The following is a 16,936-nucleotide window of genomic DNA, read 5'->3' as shown; positions in this document are numbered from 1 at the left end:
AAGGTCTGAATACTTTCTGAATACACTCTATATTGTCTTTTCCTGCACTTAATGTTTACATACAGTATATTGTGTTCTAACATGTGAATGTTACATTTAGATAACTGCATGTTCACATGAATATGGCTACGAGAAATCTTTGTTTTTATCTACAAAGGTGATTTTGTTGCTAATGTAAACAGGTATAAAAATGTATCGTCTAATCACACACAGGTTTCACCCAATTTATTTAAAAACTTAACTTACATTTAACACTTTCTTGAGCAATACCTAAATGTAAAACTATAAAAATGAAAACTTGACCTCTCACATTATTGCACATAAAAATATACATGATATGAAAATAACTATAATATCGATTTGGTGTAAAATAAAAATATACTCTATCAAAAAACATCCTTATTTCCCCAAAACACACACATACACTCATGTTTGTAGCAGTAAAAAGCACCATATTTACCAGCACTAATGTCGCTTATTAATTCATACAGTAACAACAACACTCATCCATCATTTTACAGTCAGTCTGTAGACGATATTGTTTCCGGCCTACGTGACATTTGAACCACACTGGGATATCATCACTTGATTGAAAACATCAGCATCCATTCACACAATAAAACATGATACTGTACAACCCAACTTTCAGATAACTTAAATGAGGAGAACTGAACGTAGTTTAAGGCTCATTTGACGGGAACTCCAGAGAAAAACGGACGAAGTTCTGCGCGGTCTTTGCTCTGTTCGTCTCTTGTGTCCGACAGAATGTCTTTGACGGTTTTCCTGTCGGCTTTGGAGAGGTTGGTCTTGAGCTTGAGCAGAGCCGAAACATGTTTCTCACTGTGGGTGAAAGAAGGAAGAGAAAAGGTTCAAAATCAACGCCTGTAAAAATGTATTATTTATTATTACACGGCTTTGTTGAATACTTGATTCATGATTCTGAGTCAATCCAACGTTCTACGGTCTGTTATTTCTTTATAACAGACCGTTGCTATGTATAACAGACTGTTGCTATGGACACATTTCTGATGTCGGACCGTTTTCGCATCAAATGATTGATTCCTTAAGTAAGTAGCCGTGTAATAAGCGAGATAAAGTACAGCTAGCGGGTCATTGTTGTGAAATAAACCCCTTCAGGACGATGAAAGACCCTGTCTGGGTTTATTTCACAACAATGACCGGCTCGCTGTTCTTTATCCCTTACTTATTACAACCACAGAGACACTTGAACGTGACTGTAGAGTGAAGGTTGTTGCTTTTGATATGGTGATGAAATGAGGTCAGAAGGTGCTAGTAACATAATTTAATTGTTTCAATGTTCATTTATTGTCATTGTACAACACAGGTTTGCACAACAACAATGCAGTTGTAGCTCCTTTAGGGACCGTTCACACGTTGTGTCGCTACGATGACAATGAAGTTGCAGTAATTTAGCAGCTCCAGCTCAGTACACACGAGCGTGGTATTGATCTTCTCATCTAACTTATTTAATTAAGAAAGTGTATTTCTCAAAAATGTTTCCAATAATAAGGTAAGAACTTGGGTTCACTATTTTTGTCTTTAAGTCCGTTGACGGACGTGAAGTCGACGGATGCTATCCATTTTTTATTTTCTAGCATGAGATCCGGCCGTGCGTTGCATGATGGATCAGGCACGGCGAGTTGACTGACCCAGTCGCCGTATCTGAATTTGCATAATCATGACTCAACCTCAACTTTATGCAAATGAGTTCCATCAAGTATGAATGAAGTTACTGTAATGCCTATATCGCTCCTCAAATGTTTAAACCATTAAAGTCACCATTAAACATTTGGAAACAAATCTACCACACCATCTCCAGCCTCCATATTTCACTGCTGTACTTCACTGACACGTCTGCTTTTAGCTCACAACATCATCCCACTGCCAGGAAACATCTGAATACATTTCTGCTTCCTATCGCCCCTCAGCGCTCTCTGACAAATGGGTTTGTTTATCTCCACCTCACAGTCATGTAAACCACTCACATCATGATGCTATTCTGTCCTTTTTAGGTCAGTTACACTCGAGACAACAGACCACTCACTGCACGCCTGAGAGAAACATGTTGTATATATATATATAGTGCAAAGGTCACCTGAGGTCAGGGTATTCAGTTCCCAATGATGCAACTTGCATCTGAATGGCGGGGAGGTCCTGGAGTTTCAGCACTTCTGCAATCTTGGTGAGGATTTCCTTCAACCAGTCCTCCTCTGATCCCTGAAGACAGAGCAGCTACGTCAGTTCAGTCTAATCTAAACGCCTCTTTGTTCTGGGGAGGATTTTATCTGTTGTGGTCACTGTGGATTCTCCCTGGATCACTTGTCAATCACAACATGTGGTCAGTTCAGTGCGGAGTAAGTACATTTAATCAAGTACAAATTTGACGTATTCTGCGTATATATATTTTCTTTTCATGACACTTTCTACTTCAACTCCACCACATTTCAGAGGGATATATTGTACTTTTTACTCCACTACATTTATCTGACTGCTTTAGTTACATTAAAAATTAAGATTTTTAAACAAAAATCTTGACAGAAAATTAATTGGCAACTATTTTATTGAACGTTAAAGTCATTTTTCATGTAAAAACATTTCATGTTTCCAGATTTGCTGCTCTTTTAATTCTCTTTTAATGTTAATAAAGTTAATGTATTAGTAATAATGTTAAGGTTTGGACAAAACAAATATTGTGAAGGTGTCACTTTGGACTCATTTCTTACAATTTTCACTATTTTTACAAACCAAACAATCAATCGATAATTAAATAATCATCAGTTAATAGTTCAAAATGAGCTCCAGCTCAACCAACTTTAGCAGTAAAATACTGCTTTTACATTAATGCATGAGTAATAATAATAACATAATGATAGAATATATAATAGGGGATATTATTCTGCACAATGAGTACTTTTACTTTGAATATTTTAAGTATATTTACACTTAAATACTTTTACTGGAGTAACATTTTCAAAGCAGGACTTAAACTTGTAACAGAGTATTTTAACAACGTGGTATTAGTACTTTTACGTTTAAGTTAAGGATATGAATACTTCCTCCACTGCTGGTTCAGTCAGTTCAGTGACGTATTATTTCTGAAGTTGAACTAAAAGATGCTACAACCAGAAATTAATGTTTTTTTTGTGCACTTTTGTGATTGATTCTCACCATTTTGACGAATAAAACGTGTACTCTCTCTGCGTTGTCCTTCACGGTCTCGTAGGCCTTCAGCTGCCGCTCCTTGTCTTTCAGTTTGACTTGTCCCTTCAGGAGCCTTCTCACATATTCTACCGTCACCTCCTGATGAAGCTGACCCATCAGCCTCTGAAATACATCCAATCATCAAATCAGAAATCAGTGAAAAATGAATTGAAATGAATTGAAACCAATGGCTCCATGAAAGAGAAATACGTTCAACATGTTAACATGCTTGTTATTGATATAAAGTTTACAGTTTGTTTTTAAAAAAACAGCAGCTTCTCCTCTAAATCAAATTGAAGTGTGTGTTTTCATGCTTTCTTCAGTCTACCTGGTGACAGGATTCAATCACACCCTGAAGATCCTGCAGCTCATCTTCAACGCTGACCAGCAGCTTCTCAAACAGGTTTGGTTTACTCAGCCAGTCATTGGTTCCTAGTTTGCGGTACTGTGGCTGTGTGAGGTACAAACATGACACATCAGACGGGTAACACTTTCATAAACAGTAGCAGAGAACTTGCAATAAAAAAAAATCAAACAGTTCTGCAAATTTCCTGTGTGAAGATCTATATATCTGTGATTCTTCAGAGCTACAATTGGAAAAGAAAAAATCCCTCCCCTTCCTCTTTTCTCTCTTGTAAATGCAAGGTTTGTACTGCTTTTTAAGAGCAAAATTCAAGCACTTTCAAGGTACATAAACCAAAGATTCCCAGACTCTTGAAGCCTTTATCATCACATCTAAATTGTTATAATGCAAATGTGAAAAATAAAGTTTACAGAATTCCTCTATACCAAACAGTAATCAGTGTATCTTGTCACTTTGTTCAGCTGTTCAGCTGTTCATATAAACTTTCATTCTTCATGGAGTATATACATAACGTTTAAAATTAAGCATTTTCCAAACTTTCAAGACTTTGTACAAAACCTGTAAATCATATTTTGCTGCTCATGTGTTTCTTACTATTCTGCCTGTTTGCTAAATGTTCCTATTGTGGAGAACTTTGTGACTTTTGTTTTGAAAAATGCCATTTAAAAAAAAACTTTTGTGCAAAAAAGTGTGTTGGTTTGTTGTAAATAAACTCACCTTGAGGACCTCGTGCACAGGTTTTAATAAATACACGTGGGCAGATTGTTTCATGTCAGTCAGAACATGCACACAGTTTCTCTGCACATCCTCTGTGAACAGATGTCTCTTCTTATCGAGGACGTCCCTGCAGACAGACCACAGAAGTCACGTTAGATCATGCAGGGATATTTTCTTTTGTTGATCTTAAAGGGATAGTATGGGTGTTTTGAAGTGGGGTTGTATGAGGTACTTCTCCTTAGTCAGTGTATTACCTACACTAGATGACGGTCGGTATTGATAAAGCAATATCAGTTTAAGTGTACACTATATTTAGAATATTTTTGCTGTTTTACCTCACTGTCAGAAGGCCTTTTCAAAAAGGAAGTGAAGCCATTGTATCTATCTATGCTCTTACCAAAGCCACCAGACTCCATTGAAAAAAAAAATATTTTACTTCTCAGAACACGGGAGGTGCTGGTCTACCGCTGCCTCGATCGGTTAGTTTGTGTTATTGAGTGACTTTGGTGTTTTAAAAGGTTAGTTCAGATTCACCAAAGTCACACAATAACACAAACAAACTAACTGATCGAGGCAGCAGTAAACCAGCAACTCTGTGTTCTGTGAGGTAAAATTACAGATTTTTTCAATAGAGTCTGGTTGCTTTGGAGAGAGAATAGATAACAGCGAGGTAAAGCGCTGAACATATTCTTAAAATAGGATAAGTACATCATACAACACCACTTCAAAACACCCAAACTATCTCTTTAATATAGCCAGACGTCCGTCTCATCACGCCACAACGCCTAAATGTCAGAAACATACCTGAACTGTTCGATACAGCCGAGGTTCGCCTTGATGACCGGCCGGCTGTTCGCTTTGTTTTGCTTCATGACCTCGTTTTGGAAGATCCTGAACCTGCAGGAGTTAAAAAAACAGTTGATTTCCACTTCTACACTGTTCTCATTAAACACAAGACAATAACATGACACTATTTTGGAGAAAGAAAAGTCTTGTTACCTCTGCATTAAATCTTTCAGTTGGCACGTTATATTCTGGGCCTTGTGCAGATCTCCAACAACTTTCTCAGCTGAAGTCACCCCACCGTTGATGAACTAAAGACAGATGGAGGACTCAGATCAATGACAGCATTTAAACATGACTGTGAAGTACTGAGACTTTACACAGACGTGCCCAAACTAACACAAGAAACTGAACCACTAACTCCACTAACCAGCTTTAGTGCTTTATTCGACTTTCTATAAATAAGTTCTTCCTCGACTCTCTGTTCTCCTCGGTTGGTTAATTTTTTTCTCAAGTTTGTTTTTCTCCAGTTTGACTTTCGTTAATATGTGAAACAGCCTGGAAAATATCGTGATAGGACTCAACTTGCCAGACATTTCCTGGTCTGAACGGTAGAGCAGAGGACACGGGTCAACTCTCATGATAACAAGAAGTTGTTTCATCAGCATGAAAACAGACAGATAGACGGATAGCAAGCTGCCCAATCAGATCAACACTTTGTGATTATAGCAAAACATTTTAAGACAAGTTAAAACAAGTCATGGAAACATGTCGAGGCTTTGATTTAAACCTGCAATAACTGTTTGTTTTTGGCCACTAGGGCAGCAGAAACAAGCTGTGAACACAATTATGACTACCTTTACATGCACACTAATATTTAGAATATGACAATATTGTGAATTTGATGCAGGTCATGTAAAAGAGGATATTCTGTTTGGATATTCTGAATTAGTCTTTAGTCTGAATGGAGTATTTTCAGATTAAGACGTGTGATATGTTGATATTATTCAGGTTTTAGATAGATAGATAGATAGATAGATTGTAACTTTATTAATCCCGAGGGAAATTCAAGTTTCCAGCATCACAGTTCCATAATGCAAAACATGTTAGTAAAAAGGCAGTACAAAAGTTAGTAGTGCAAAGTACAAAGAACACAAAAATATACCAGATATAAAAATACAAGATGAAGAAGAAAAGTCGCCTGTCTGAAAACGACACCATGAGAGCCGTGAGAGTGAACCGGAGCAGTAAAGTTGCAGCCGGACGGATAAACAATGAGCTGAAAATCACTAAAAAGCTCCGTAAGGCCGAGAGGAGCTGCAGATTAAGCTGAGAATTCTCTGTAGATTCATTACTTAGAGCGACACCTTTCACATTGTTATTATGAAAATATTGATTATAGCTGCTTTGACATCACGTTGTCTTATTGAAACTGTACCTGGATGATGTCGTAGGCCACAGGACTGACGAAGCAGCCGTCCTCTGTTGTCGGCTCCTCTCCTTTATTCCACTTTTGCTTCGCCTCCTCCAGGACGCGGCCGATGTACGTCGTCAGCTCCTCCTGAACGCACAACAACACGCTGCTGTCACCACTATATAAAACTAAAACTCTAAAGCTGCAATGGCAACTACAGTGTTCTTTATAACATATTAGCTATGCGTTACTAAAATGCAGATTAGAGTAAGATTTTCTTGAGGGGTTGCACCAGAAACAATAACAGTGACAATAACTTTACTTAACTTTAACTTTAAAAGGAAATATTCTCCAGAGAGCATGAACAATCTCAGAGGCCACCAAAAACATTAAGATTCATCCACTTGGGATCATGAATACCTGAAACTAAATAAAGGTTAGGTAAAACCCAACCGATCTAAAACTAAAAACAGCTAAATATGACTAATGTTGCACTAATCTCAACTAAAGCAGGTAGCAGCAGGTTACCTGTTGTTTGCTCAGGTATTGATCCTCCAGAGGTTCCAATAACTCTTTAGGCAGCAGCTTTCCCAACGCTTTGTTATCGATCTCATTGACCAGCTCCGGCTTTGAAAGGATTCTGATACAGAAGAGAGCAGAGATCACAACTTTCATCAGATAAACCCCTCAAGACATATTTTAAGCATCAAGATTATGATTTCATGTGAATTTTGTAATTTGATCAGATGCTCAACCTGCTTCAGTAGGACAGGCAGAGACTTGTTGTTATCAGTAAAAGACTACCTGGTTTGTGAACATCAGGGTGTGACTGCGTAAAAACAACTTGAATCAACTGTAAAACCAAACTTGATCTGTGTTTTTGCTGCATTGCATTCAGGTGTATTATTGTATGTGCTGTGCATGCAGGATTTGTGCCACTCCTGCAACAGATCTCTACACGGTTACACAACTCTAGGGCGAGCTGCGTTGTCCCTCAATGAATCATCCTGAGCAGTTGAGGGTGAAAGTCTTGCTTCCTCATTTATTTCACTGATTTCCACAACTAAACCATGAAGGACCGATTTAGATGGAAGTTAAGAAGATGGTTAAAGAACCTTCTGAATGAGAAATTCATAATATTTTGTAAATGTTGTGTGCATTTCTGCGGGGGGAATTTTTGAAGAGGGGAATTTTTGGACCCGAGGGATCGCCTCGCTTCCCAGCATTGGATGTTTGATGAGCTACCACTAGAGACAAGGCACCTGATTGGACAAACGCTTTCACTCGTGGGCTGTCTGCTCCCAAACCAGAACCAACATGGTGGCTCGTTTGGAAACTTTTTTCTCGTATATTACGTAAAGTAGTTCACCGAAATGTGTTTCTGAAAACATTTTATAAGCCGTGTAGTTCCTGAATCCGTCTTTATTTTAGATAGTAAGTTAGTTTAAAAGTTTCTAGAGGCGGGGATTTGCATAGAGCAGCCAGAGACCTCAGCTTTATGCAAATGAGGAGCGGCCAAAGTGCCGTTCCGTCTCTGGAATCGCGCCGCCACGCTACCAGAATGCATTGCACTGTTACTTACATAGACGATGAATGGGAAGCGTTGAAAGGACGGATCCTGTGGTCATGTACCATTACAGTGGTATACCCAATCCTGTTTGGCTTGTGATGCCTTACAACAAATCAAATCCCCGTAACCGGTTGCACACATTTTTTCGGCGATTGGATGGCGAGCACTTCTCTTCTGGAAACTGCTCAGAAACCCCCTTATTGTCAATCTAGATAGGAAAGCCATCCATCCTCTGAATGCTCTAGGTCTCTTAATTGTGGCTGTAAAGTTTCATGAGGCTGTGATTATCCTAGAGGTCACCACAGGTCGTTTTATACTGTAAGGTCAAGTTTCAAAAAAGCATGAATAGCATGAATGGGCTCAGTAAATTTCAAGGCAAATCTGCTCATTAGTTCGTGATCTTTCTTTCGTACATGTGGTGCAAAACAAAGTACAATATTTGCCTCCAAAATGTAGTGGAGTAGAAGTATAAAACAGCCTCAAAATTGCACTTAAATACAGTACTTGAGTAAATGTAAATCTTGATCAGCGTGTTGGACAGAGGATGGACTGACGAACCAACACTGACAAATGTCACTGTGTTTAGGCTCTTCTTCTACCAGGACAAAAACATACACCAACATAATAACAGAATGGACCCAGAAATATAAATTGAACTTACAGTGGATAATACTCGTTGACCCAGCGCAGGAGGAACTTGCAGTCCTTGTCGTCCAGAACAAAGTCTGCGACCTTTCTGAGTCTGGTGCTGAAGGCTTGGTGGTACAACCTGGCGTAAAAATTACAGATGTCCAGCTGTGGCGGGTAGCAGCTCTTCACCACGCGCACCACAGCCAGCAAGTCGTCCTTCAGCTGCCGGCCCATGCTGTTGACGTCCACGTTGATAGAAGACTGGTCCGCCTTGTCAGCAGGAGGCGTCGAGGGGCTGTCCAAACGGTCCACCACCAAGCTGCCAAGCGTGGAGTCGTGAACCTTCTTCCAGCCGCTGGGCCTCCACGGCGGAGGTGTCTGACCCCTCTGTGTCCACTTCCGGTCCTGGTCCTCCTCCTGGGTCATGGCCTTTACGGCAGACGCCAGAGCCTCCGAGCTGTCCTCTTCCATGTCGAGAGACAGACTCAGAGTCTGCTTGACGAGTGCCTCCAGTGCATTGCGGTCTGCTGCGAGCTTCCATACTTCTTCCTCATGATGTGTGAGTTCGTCTGACTCCTTTATCTCCTCGAACAGACGCTCCTCTCTCTCTATCAGCAGCCGGCTGGCTTCACACAAGCGCTTTGCCTCAAGGATCTGCTCATATGTGAGGACCACTGAGGGAGGAAAGGAAAAGAACAGGCCTCTTTGTGAAAAGTTGTTTATCAATCAATCAATCAAGCTTTATTTATATATATATAGCACCTTTTAAACAAGTCAAATGCAATTCAAAGTGTTGATTGAAGATGTTAAAAATGGATTTAGAGAGACTAATGCACACCAAAACAACCAATATAAAAGTTCATTGAATAAGAAAGCAATAAAAGATGGGTATTTAAGATAATAAAAGAAAAATGAAATACAAGGAAATAAAAATAACAATAATAAAAATAAAAAATAAAGATTATGAAACTGTTATGTTATTTAACGCTTATGGAGCTTTAACTGACCGCTTGGGGCCCTCTCCCTGCCGGGTGAGCGGCGTCCATCGGTGTTCGTGGTGTTGTTGGTGTTGTTGGTGTTGTTGACAACAGGCTGAACTCTGGGGCCCCTTCTGAAGTTGAACCATCCGTTTGTCTCGGTCCGCATCCTGATCTGGGACAAGAGACTGGACCAACAGTCTGAGAAACTCTCTAATGAATCTATATAGAGACAAAAAAAATAGGCCAAATGTTTGTTAATAAAATAAAACTTAGCTAACACTACTGGCTAGCGTTATTTATCAAATTTGCATTTAGCTTTTATTTGAATTCTAGCTCATCTATCACCTGCTTTCCAACTCTATTTTTATGTTGATTCTGTATTTTCCGTTTAAATGACTATATGATGGTATTTTCTTATATTTTATAATAAAAACAAAGTTTAAAAGTTAAATTAACCTTCCTAACGTAACTTGCTTCCGGCGTTAATTTAAAAATAAAAGCATAATAAACACATTTTACTTTTGTTTGAGTGTGGTATCAAAGCTTTGTTTTTTTTTATCAATAAATAAATAAATAAAAAAGCAAAATGCAATTACACAAGAGAGCATCTTAAAGTGGCAATGTCGAATATTTTAATTTAAATAAATGTCTGTTTCAGCATCTATAGCACAATGAGGTAACACAATGGTGATGAAATTATTGCAATATTCATCTATTTGCCGTATGAAATATGCATGTGTGATATGATTGGCAAATGCAAATGTATAAAAACAGGAATGGGAACAGCAAACATAGAGTAGTGTAGCCTCCATTGGGCTTCACACACACACACACACGCACACACACACGCAATGATGTTGACATTCCCGGAAAACATACTGTTGTATACACAAAAAATTAATTATGCATGTTCATGTACGAAGAAATAGTTTTTTTCTATTCTATTTTTATTCTCATGTCTAAACAGAAAAGACTCAAGACTGCTAAACTCTAAGCACATTTCCATTGTTTCCACTCAAATAGAAAGTCTAAATCAACCAGGACCGAAATCTTAAGCATTGCCAGAACCATATCATCATCATCATCATCATCATCCTCATCCTCATCACAGTGCATTTATAAAAACTAAAAGATATCTCCAAAAATCCCTGGAACCTATTTAAGAAATAATACAAAGTGAAAATATATATAAAAAATGCCCCATGAAAAAACAACAACAATATGTGCAAATAGCAGATGAAAAAACAAGACATGGAAATAACAGTAAATAAAAAAACAACATTTCAATGATTCACTTTTCAGCTTAATTAATGAATAACTGTACAAACTAATCCTATTGAACAAGACTGGACAAATAAGCAAAGGGCAAAATCTGTCCCACACAGCTTATTTAACAGTTATTGTAATGTGAATAAAGTTGCCCATGCAGAAACTTCTTTTAAAGACTAATACACTCTACACGCTATCAACCGGTCCAGACATGCAGATAAATATCTGTAGTGTTTTAGTCCTTCAGCAGCTGTTACTCACCCTGATCTCACAGTCGCTGCTCTGTTAGTAACAGTACAGCTGCTGCTGTGAGCTGAAGGATCTTTATACTGTAAAGCAGCAGCAGTAAGCTCCTCCTGCTTTGGATGATGCATGAAGCTGGACTTTTTTTTAGACACGCTGGCACTGAGGCAATCCTGGCCACTTGTCTTCGCTTAAGAGTGAAATGTCTCAACAAAGATTTCATGGATTGTTATGACATTTACAGACATTCATGGTCCCCAGTGGATGCTGATCTCTTTACTTTTCCTCTATAGCGCCACCAACGGGTCAAACATTTAGGATTAGATACCCCCCAAAATAACGCCAAATTCACATCAAAGCAGCGGTAAAGTGTGGCCTGCGGCAGGTTGCCATGCAATGTTTATGAAAAGCCTAACCCCTAACTCCTAACCCACTCCCGAGCTCAGCTTGATTCCGCGGCGAAATTTGGGAAAAGTTTAACTTTTAGTGGCGAAGTGTGGCCAGAGAAGACCTGCAGCCACTCGGTAAACAGATCCTGTGACTCCTGTGACATGTTGACCTGTTGTTACAAAGAATTTCTTCCCGCCTGAAACACGTGCTTTAGAGCGTTAGAGACGTTAGAGCGTTTTCATCTTGTGTACTGTGATGACTGTTACAAGAGGGATTTAAATCAAACCCTTCGCATTTGATTGGACCGCTAAAAAAAGTGGGCGGGCTTATAATTTAGCTAATCTTCATTCACATATCTTGAGGTCAGAGGTCAAAGGACCTTTTAGCCAAAATGTATTATTTAACCTCCTTCTCGTTTCATGTGATACCAGTATCTTCACTCTGAGCCTGCTACGACCTCCGAAAGATCGATAATGTGTTAAAGAAACTAGTGGCGTTAAAACAAATTTGCATTAAAGCGTCATTATCGTGTTAACTTTGACAGCCCTACTATGTATAAACAGATTTGTATACAAGTAACTGTATATATTGTTTGATTTTATTCTATTCTAATTCAAATATCTGTATCTATGTGTGTGTAGCGTGAAGGTGCTACAACTTACATTTCATTGTGCAACACCCTGTAAAATGTCAAATAAATGAATCTTTTAACGTTATAATATGTCTATTGATTATGTTACAGTATATTAGTATTCAGCGTCTTTAGAAAGTAATTAGACTCTCGACTCTCTTTCACATTTGACCCATTTTGCCGCCAAAACGTCAAAGTAAAAAAACAGGATTTTAGACATTTTTGCTAATTAATTAAAAAATGAAATACCTCATTCACATGCACTTTAAGTATTAAGAGATTTTATTCAATTCTCTGTAGAAGCAACATGTGCACTTGTAGAGTTTCACTTTTTTTTAATACCACAAATCCTCTGGATTATGGAAGAGTCACTGAAATAGTAATAAAGCATTTAACATATTAATAACTAATAAACTTGATTAATAACTAATAAACTTGTAAATAATAATCGTTAACAAATGTCTTTATTAATCTATAAATTGACTAAATTACAAATTAATTAATTATTTGACATTTTAATGGGAAATAAAAAGAAGAATTATAAAAAATAATTTACAAATTAATAATAAATAGACTCTTGCGGTCCTCCATACTGGATCCAGATTGGATGAGGAGTTGACCTTGTGGGGTCGAAGGTCACTGCAGGATGCTCAGAGACTTTTCCTGAAGTCATTACAGACTTTGATCTTCTGGTCAAACAGTCAGGTGACGTTAGTTTTCTCTGAATGTGTCTTTAGTTCCTCTCGGACAATCCCTCCTGCTGCAGATAACCCCTATAATATCACTGTTTCACTTCTTAATGGTTATTTCCAACATCACATCAAAACGACAGTCAGCATAATTCTGGTCATCTGACATCCATAAACCCTAAATAACTTTAATAACCTGTGTTATAAACAGCTTTTCTTACCTTCTGCTCTGCAGGATCTGCAGGGCAAACAGCAGCGTAGTGTCGAACACATCCCTCCTGGCAGGTGTTTAGACTTCCTCTGTGTCTGCAGCTTGGTGCAGCTCTGAGCTGAGAAGAAGCTGCAGGTGACATTTGATGTCAGGATGTTGGTTGTGACATGCATTGAGACACTGCGCTCTTTCCATTTATGCACGTTTCCTCTGCGAGCGCCCACTTTACTGTATGATGTGAGAATAAAGTGGTGAGTGGTTTCAAAATGAAGAGTACCAGTTTTGAAATGTTTCTCACACGGTGGGCAAGGTGTTGTTTTAGAGGCACATTGATTTATAAATACAAGAACATCATTTATCAGGCAGACATAACGGCCTTCATATCACGTCCAATCACACAAAGTCCAGATAAAATACACAGATCAATAATACTTTTACAATAAAGTACAGTTTAGTTCATATAAACGGCCCTGAAATACTATAGGTTGGTCAATTTTTCACTTCCTTAGAAAACAGAGAAGTCAGAAGTGAGTTTAGGTTTAACTTTTATTTTTAATTATGTCAAAGTGAAAAAACACCTCACAGATTTATAAATAAGCAGCGTGGTTTCTAGCACGCCACACGCCACACGTACACTTGAATTTAAAGTTATCGTTACTCAAACAGGTGCAATATATGAGATCTGATAGATGTGATCGGGTTATTGATTAAAATATGTGACTTAAAGTCATAGTTCTTATGTCATGAGAATGAGATGAGAGGATGGGTGTTGTTAGCTTAGCTTAGCATAAAGACTGGAGGCAGAGGGAAACAGCTAGCCTGACTCTGTCCTGAACGTTTGAAAATAATAATTAGCTTTTTCTGAGATTTCAGTGGCATTAGAAAGCTCAGGAAAAGCATAACAGTAAGTGGATGTTGAGTTGAGATTATTTTCCATATATACTTTGTTCCCAGTGTTCATGGTTTCAGGAGGATTTACGAACTGGAACTGTTTGTGGACGGACAAAAGTTTCTCCATCCGCCAGGAACTTTTGTCTCCAGCTGCGGTGCAGGTTGCCAGATTTAATGTACAGGCACCAAACCTGGCAACCTCATTGTGATGACAAGAGTTTAGAAAACATTTGATCACCAATAAATAGTTTCAACTGTTTTTGTTAAAACAACAAAACGCTGTACTTTTTAGGATACTTTTTACAGATTGAATCGTGGATCTATGTCTAAGTTTTACCGAATACTGACCTGTTGTTGCAAAAGATAAAAATATTAAGTATAATGATTACAAAAAAAAACAAACTCAAAGTAGAACTGTTTCCTTATGTGACTCATTGTTTTTATTGGCAGACTCTTTTATAGATTACATTTCAGACTATTTCTTTATGAAAAAGTCACTGTTGCCCACCGTCTGTTGTCATGTGGTCACATAAAAACAAACACCACGACCACCAGGATGTGTTTCTGTCTCTGTGGGTGTCATAAATCAAACCTCTTAACGGCTCAGTCAGTGATTCAGTTTCACTCTATAAATCCGAGTCATTTAAATCTAAATAAATCTGAGATTTCGAGAATAAAGTCCTAAATTTACGAGAAAAAAAGTCATAATATTATAAGAAAAAAGTCAGAAGTTAAAGAGAAAAAAAGTCGTAATATTACGAGACTAAAGTAATTTCTTCCTCCACAAAAGAGGCAATTTGGGTTGGTAAATCTGCCTTTTTGTTGAGGAATTTAGTAGCTGTTCTGGAGCTTTTGGTGTTATCACAAGATCTTCATCAGTTCGGCCAGAAGTCGTGGAACTGTATATCAAATTTACAAACGATTCACAAAGTGCTTTACAAGATAAAAATAATAAAATAAAATAAAAATAAATAAATAAAAATAAAAACAATCAGTAAAACAGATGTTTTTGTCACGGAGTCCCTGAAGCTCTGTGAGGATGTACTTGAGCTAAAGGCACTAGAGGAAACGTCAGGAGATCACCAAAGTCAGAGAGGTTCATCCTCCGGGGAACATGAATGTGTTTATGAAATGTCATAGCAATCCATCTGATAGTTGTCGAGTTATTTCAGTCTGAATCAAAGTAGTGGACCAAAGCGTGCTTCTTTCTGAACCAAACTCAGTTCAGAATATGTGCTGTTTTACTCCAGTGTTTGACTAATGTTGATATTCTTGTGTTTACATTTGGATCACATGGATTGCACATTTATTCGAAAAAGATTTTGAAGAAGAAGAGGAAGTGTTTTGATGTTTTCTGGCAAAGATAACATTTTCACTGAAAAGGTTTTTTGTCAGTAATTCGTTCCACAATGACACAAGAACCATTTTGGTTGATTTGGACATGCAGCTCGCTGTGTTGGGACACGGAAACTTTTGCAAAACGTCAGCCAAATGAAAAGTGAAAGTATCCGACCGGTTGCTGCTCTGACTTGTATCAGCACCAAACAGGAAAGACGTCATGTGAAACTATAATTGTCAGACAACCACGACAACCACACGGAAAACAAGTGGAAACACTGACGAATGATTTTTATAAAAGAGAGTCTTTATAGAAAATGAGATGTTTCCAGTTTTACTATGAGGGAAGTTCAGTTTTATGTACGTGAGACATTAAACGTCCACTGAAGAGATGATGAGGAGACTGTAACCTTCCTCACATTAATACGTGAAACAATCACATTTATGTTTTCAATCATTTTAAGTGACTCTTTTAATTGCATCATCTCATTGTGTCCTCTTCTTCTGCAGCGGTTTAATGGCAGAATGATTACCATTAACTCTTCATCTCGACTTGCAAAACTCCTAATATTTACACAACAACAGTGGATGGAAAGTCCAACACATTCCCGACTCGTCAAATACCGCAGTTTGGTTAGCGCCGTTTGGTCAGCGCCCCTCGGCATCGGAGACCAATGCACGGGGTACCCCTCTTGTGTTACTGTCTACCAGGTTTTTCCTCGTAAAATTTAGTGTAAGTTTGTATGTTTAGCCTCCTTCGCGACAAGCTAGTATGACATGGATGGATGGATTCTTTATTATATAATTATATTGGATTTCTTTAGGGAATAGCATAGTAGCAGTAGTATAGAAGAATCCCATGACAGTGTTAGGGTGGACATAGAAGGCAATATTCCCCCAGCAATTAGAACTTTTGCGAAGCCTAAATAAATAAATAAATACATTTAAAAATAAATATTAATATAAATGCAAAAATAAATAAATACATAAAAATTAAATGCAAAATAAATACATAAAGAATAAATGCATAAATAAATCAATTAAAAAATATAAAAATAAATACATGATTAAATAAAAGTGGAAATTAAACAGAAGAGTAAATAAATAAAGGAAATAATACAAAGGTAAATAAATAAATAAGAAAATTAAAACATAAATATTGATAATTTATGTCACATTTTATCAATTAATTAATGACTACATTTATTTTTTATATTATTTTGCTACATTTATTTATTTATCAAGTCAGTTATCTATTCATTTATTTTGGATGTTGTCAGGTTCTGTCCTCCATACTAAACTCCATGTGCTAATAAAAATGCTAAAAGTTGTGTCTGCTCTAACAAGTGCAACAAAACCAACAGGAGAGTGAGTAATCTGGCAGCATGAAGTGAAAACACCTGTGTGGTGTCTTCACAGGTGTTTGCAGTTATTCCGGCTGATTAGACGTCTGCAGTGCACCAAGTCACAGATTTAAATGTTACTAATCACACAGGTTTTTTATGTAATGTCTTTAACTGAAGAGGAGAAGTTTGAACAGATTTCCCTTTTCTTACTTAAACAGAGTTTTTGCAGCACAAAGTAAAGAAAGGTT

General features: G+C 37.7%; 1 protein-coding gene across 2 annotated transcripts; it reads right to left on the bottom strand.

Moving 5' to 3' along the window:
* Positions 1–203: 203 nt before the first annotated feature.
* tnfaip2b (tumor necrosis factor, alpha-induced protein 2b) lies at positions 204–13,301 on the bottom strand. Of its 2 annotated transcripts, none has more exons than XM_037747026.1 (12): positions 13,124–13,301; positions 9,708–9,899; positions 8,732–9,374; positions 7,029–7,140; positions 6,525–6,647; positions 5,303–5,397; positions 5,108–5,200; positions 4,304–4,430; positions 3,551–3,673; positions 3,190–3,345; positions 2,117–2,238; positions 204–840 (listed from the first exon to the last, which is right to left on the bottom strand). In XM_037747026.1, the coding sequence occupies exons 1-12, from the start codon at positions 13,284–13,286 to the stop codon at positions 687–689; spliced, it is 2,103 nt and encodes a 700-aa protein (XP_037602954.1). In that variant the 5' UTR covers positions 13,287–13,301; the 3' UTR covers positions 204–686. The 2 variants fall into 2 exon arrangements, with proteins under 2 accessions (XP_037602954.1, XP_037602956.1); XM_037747028.1 differs by lacking the exon at positions 13,124–13,301 and adding an exon at positions 11,211–11,355.
* Positions 13,302–16,936: the final 3,635 nt, after the last annotated feature.

Source organism: Sebastes umbrosus, chromosome 16, assembly GCF_015220745.1.
Source record: "Sebastes umbrosus isolate fSebUmb1 chromosome 16, fSebUmb1.pri, whole genome shotgun sequence".
NCBI classification, from domain to species: Eukaryota; Metazoa; Chordata; class Actinopteri; order Perciformes; family Sebastidae; genus Sebastes; species Sebastes umbrosus.
The sequence above is the reverse complement of the archived record's forward strand: the minus strand, read 5'-3'. Positions and strand labels throughout refer to the sequence as shown.

Bases quoted from the DNA above. Each gene is read 5' to 3' on its own strand.
- tnfaip2b (XM_037747026.1), bottom strand. From the start codon at position 13,286: ATGCATGTCACAACCAACATCCTGACATCAAATGTCACCTGCAGCTTC. The intron at 9,375-9,707 runs GTCAGTTAAAGC...TTCCTCCCTCAG, and splicing joins CAGGGAGAGGGCCCCAAGCG to TGGTCCTCACATATGAGCAG. The intron at 2,239-3,189 runs GTGAGAATCAAT...CTCTGTCTTCAG, and splicing joins ACGTTTTATTCGTCAAAATG to GGATCAGAGGAGGACTGGTT.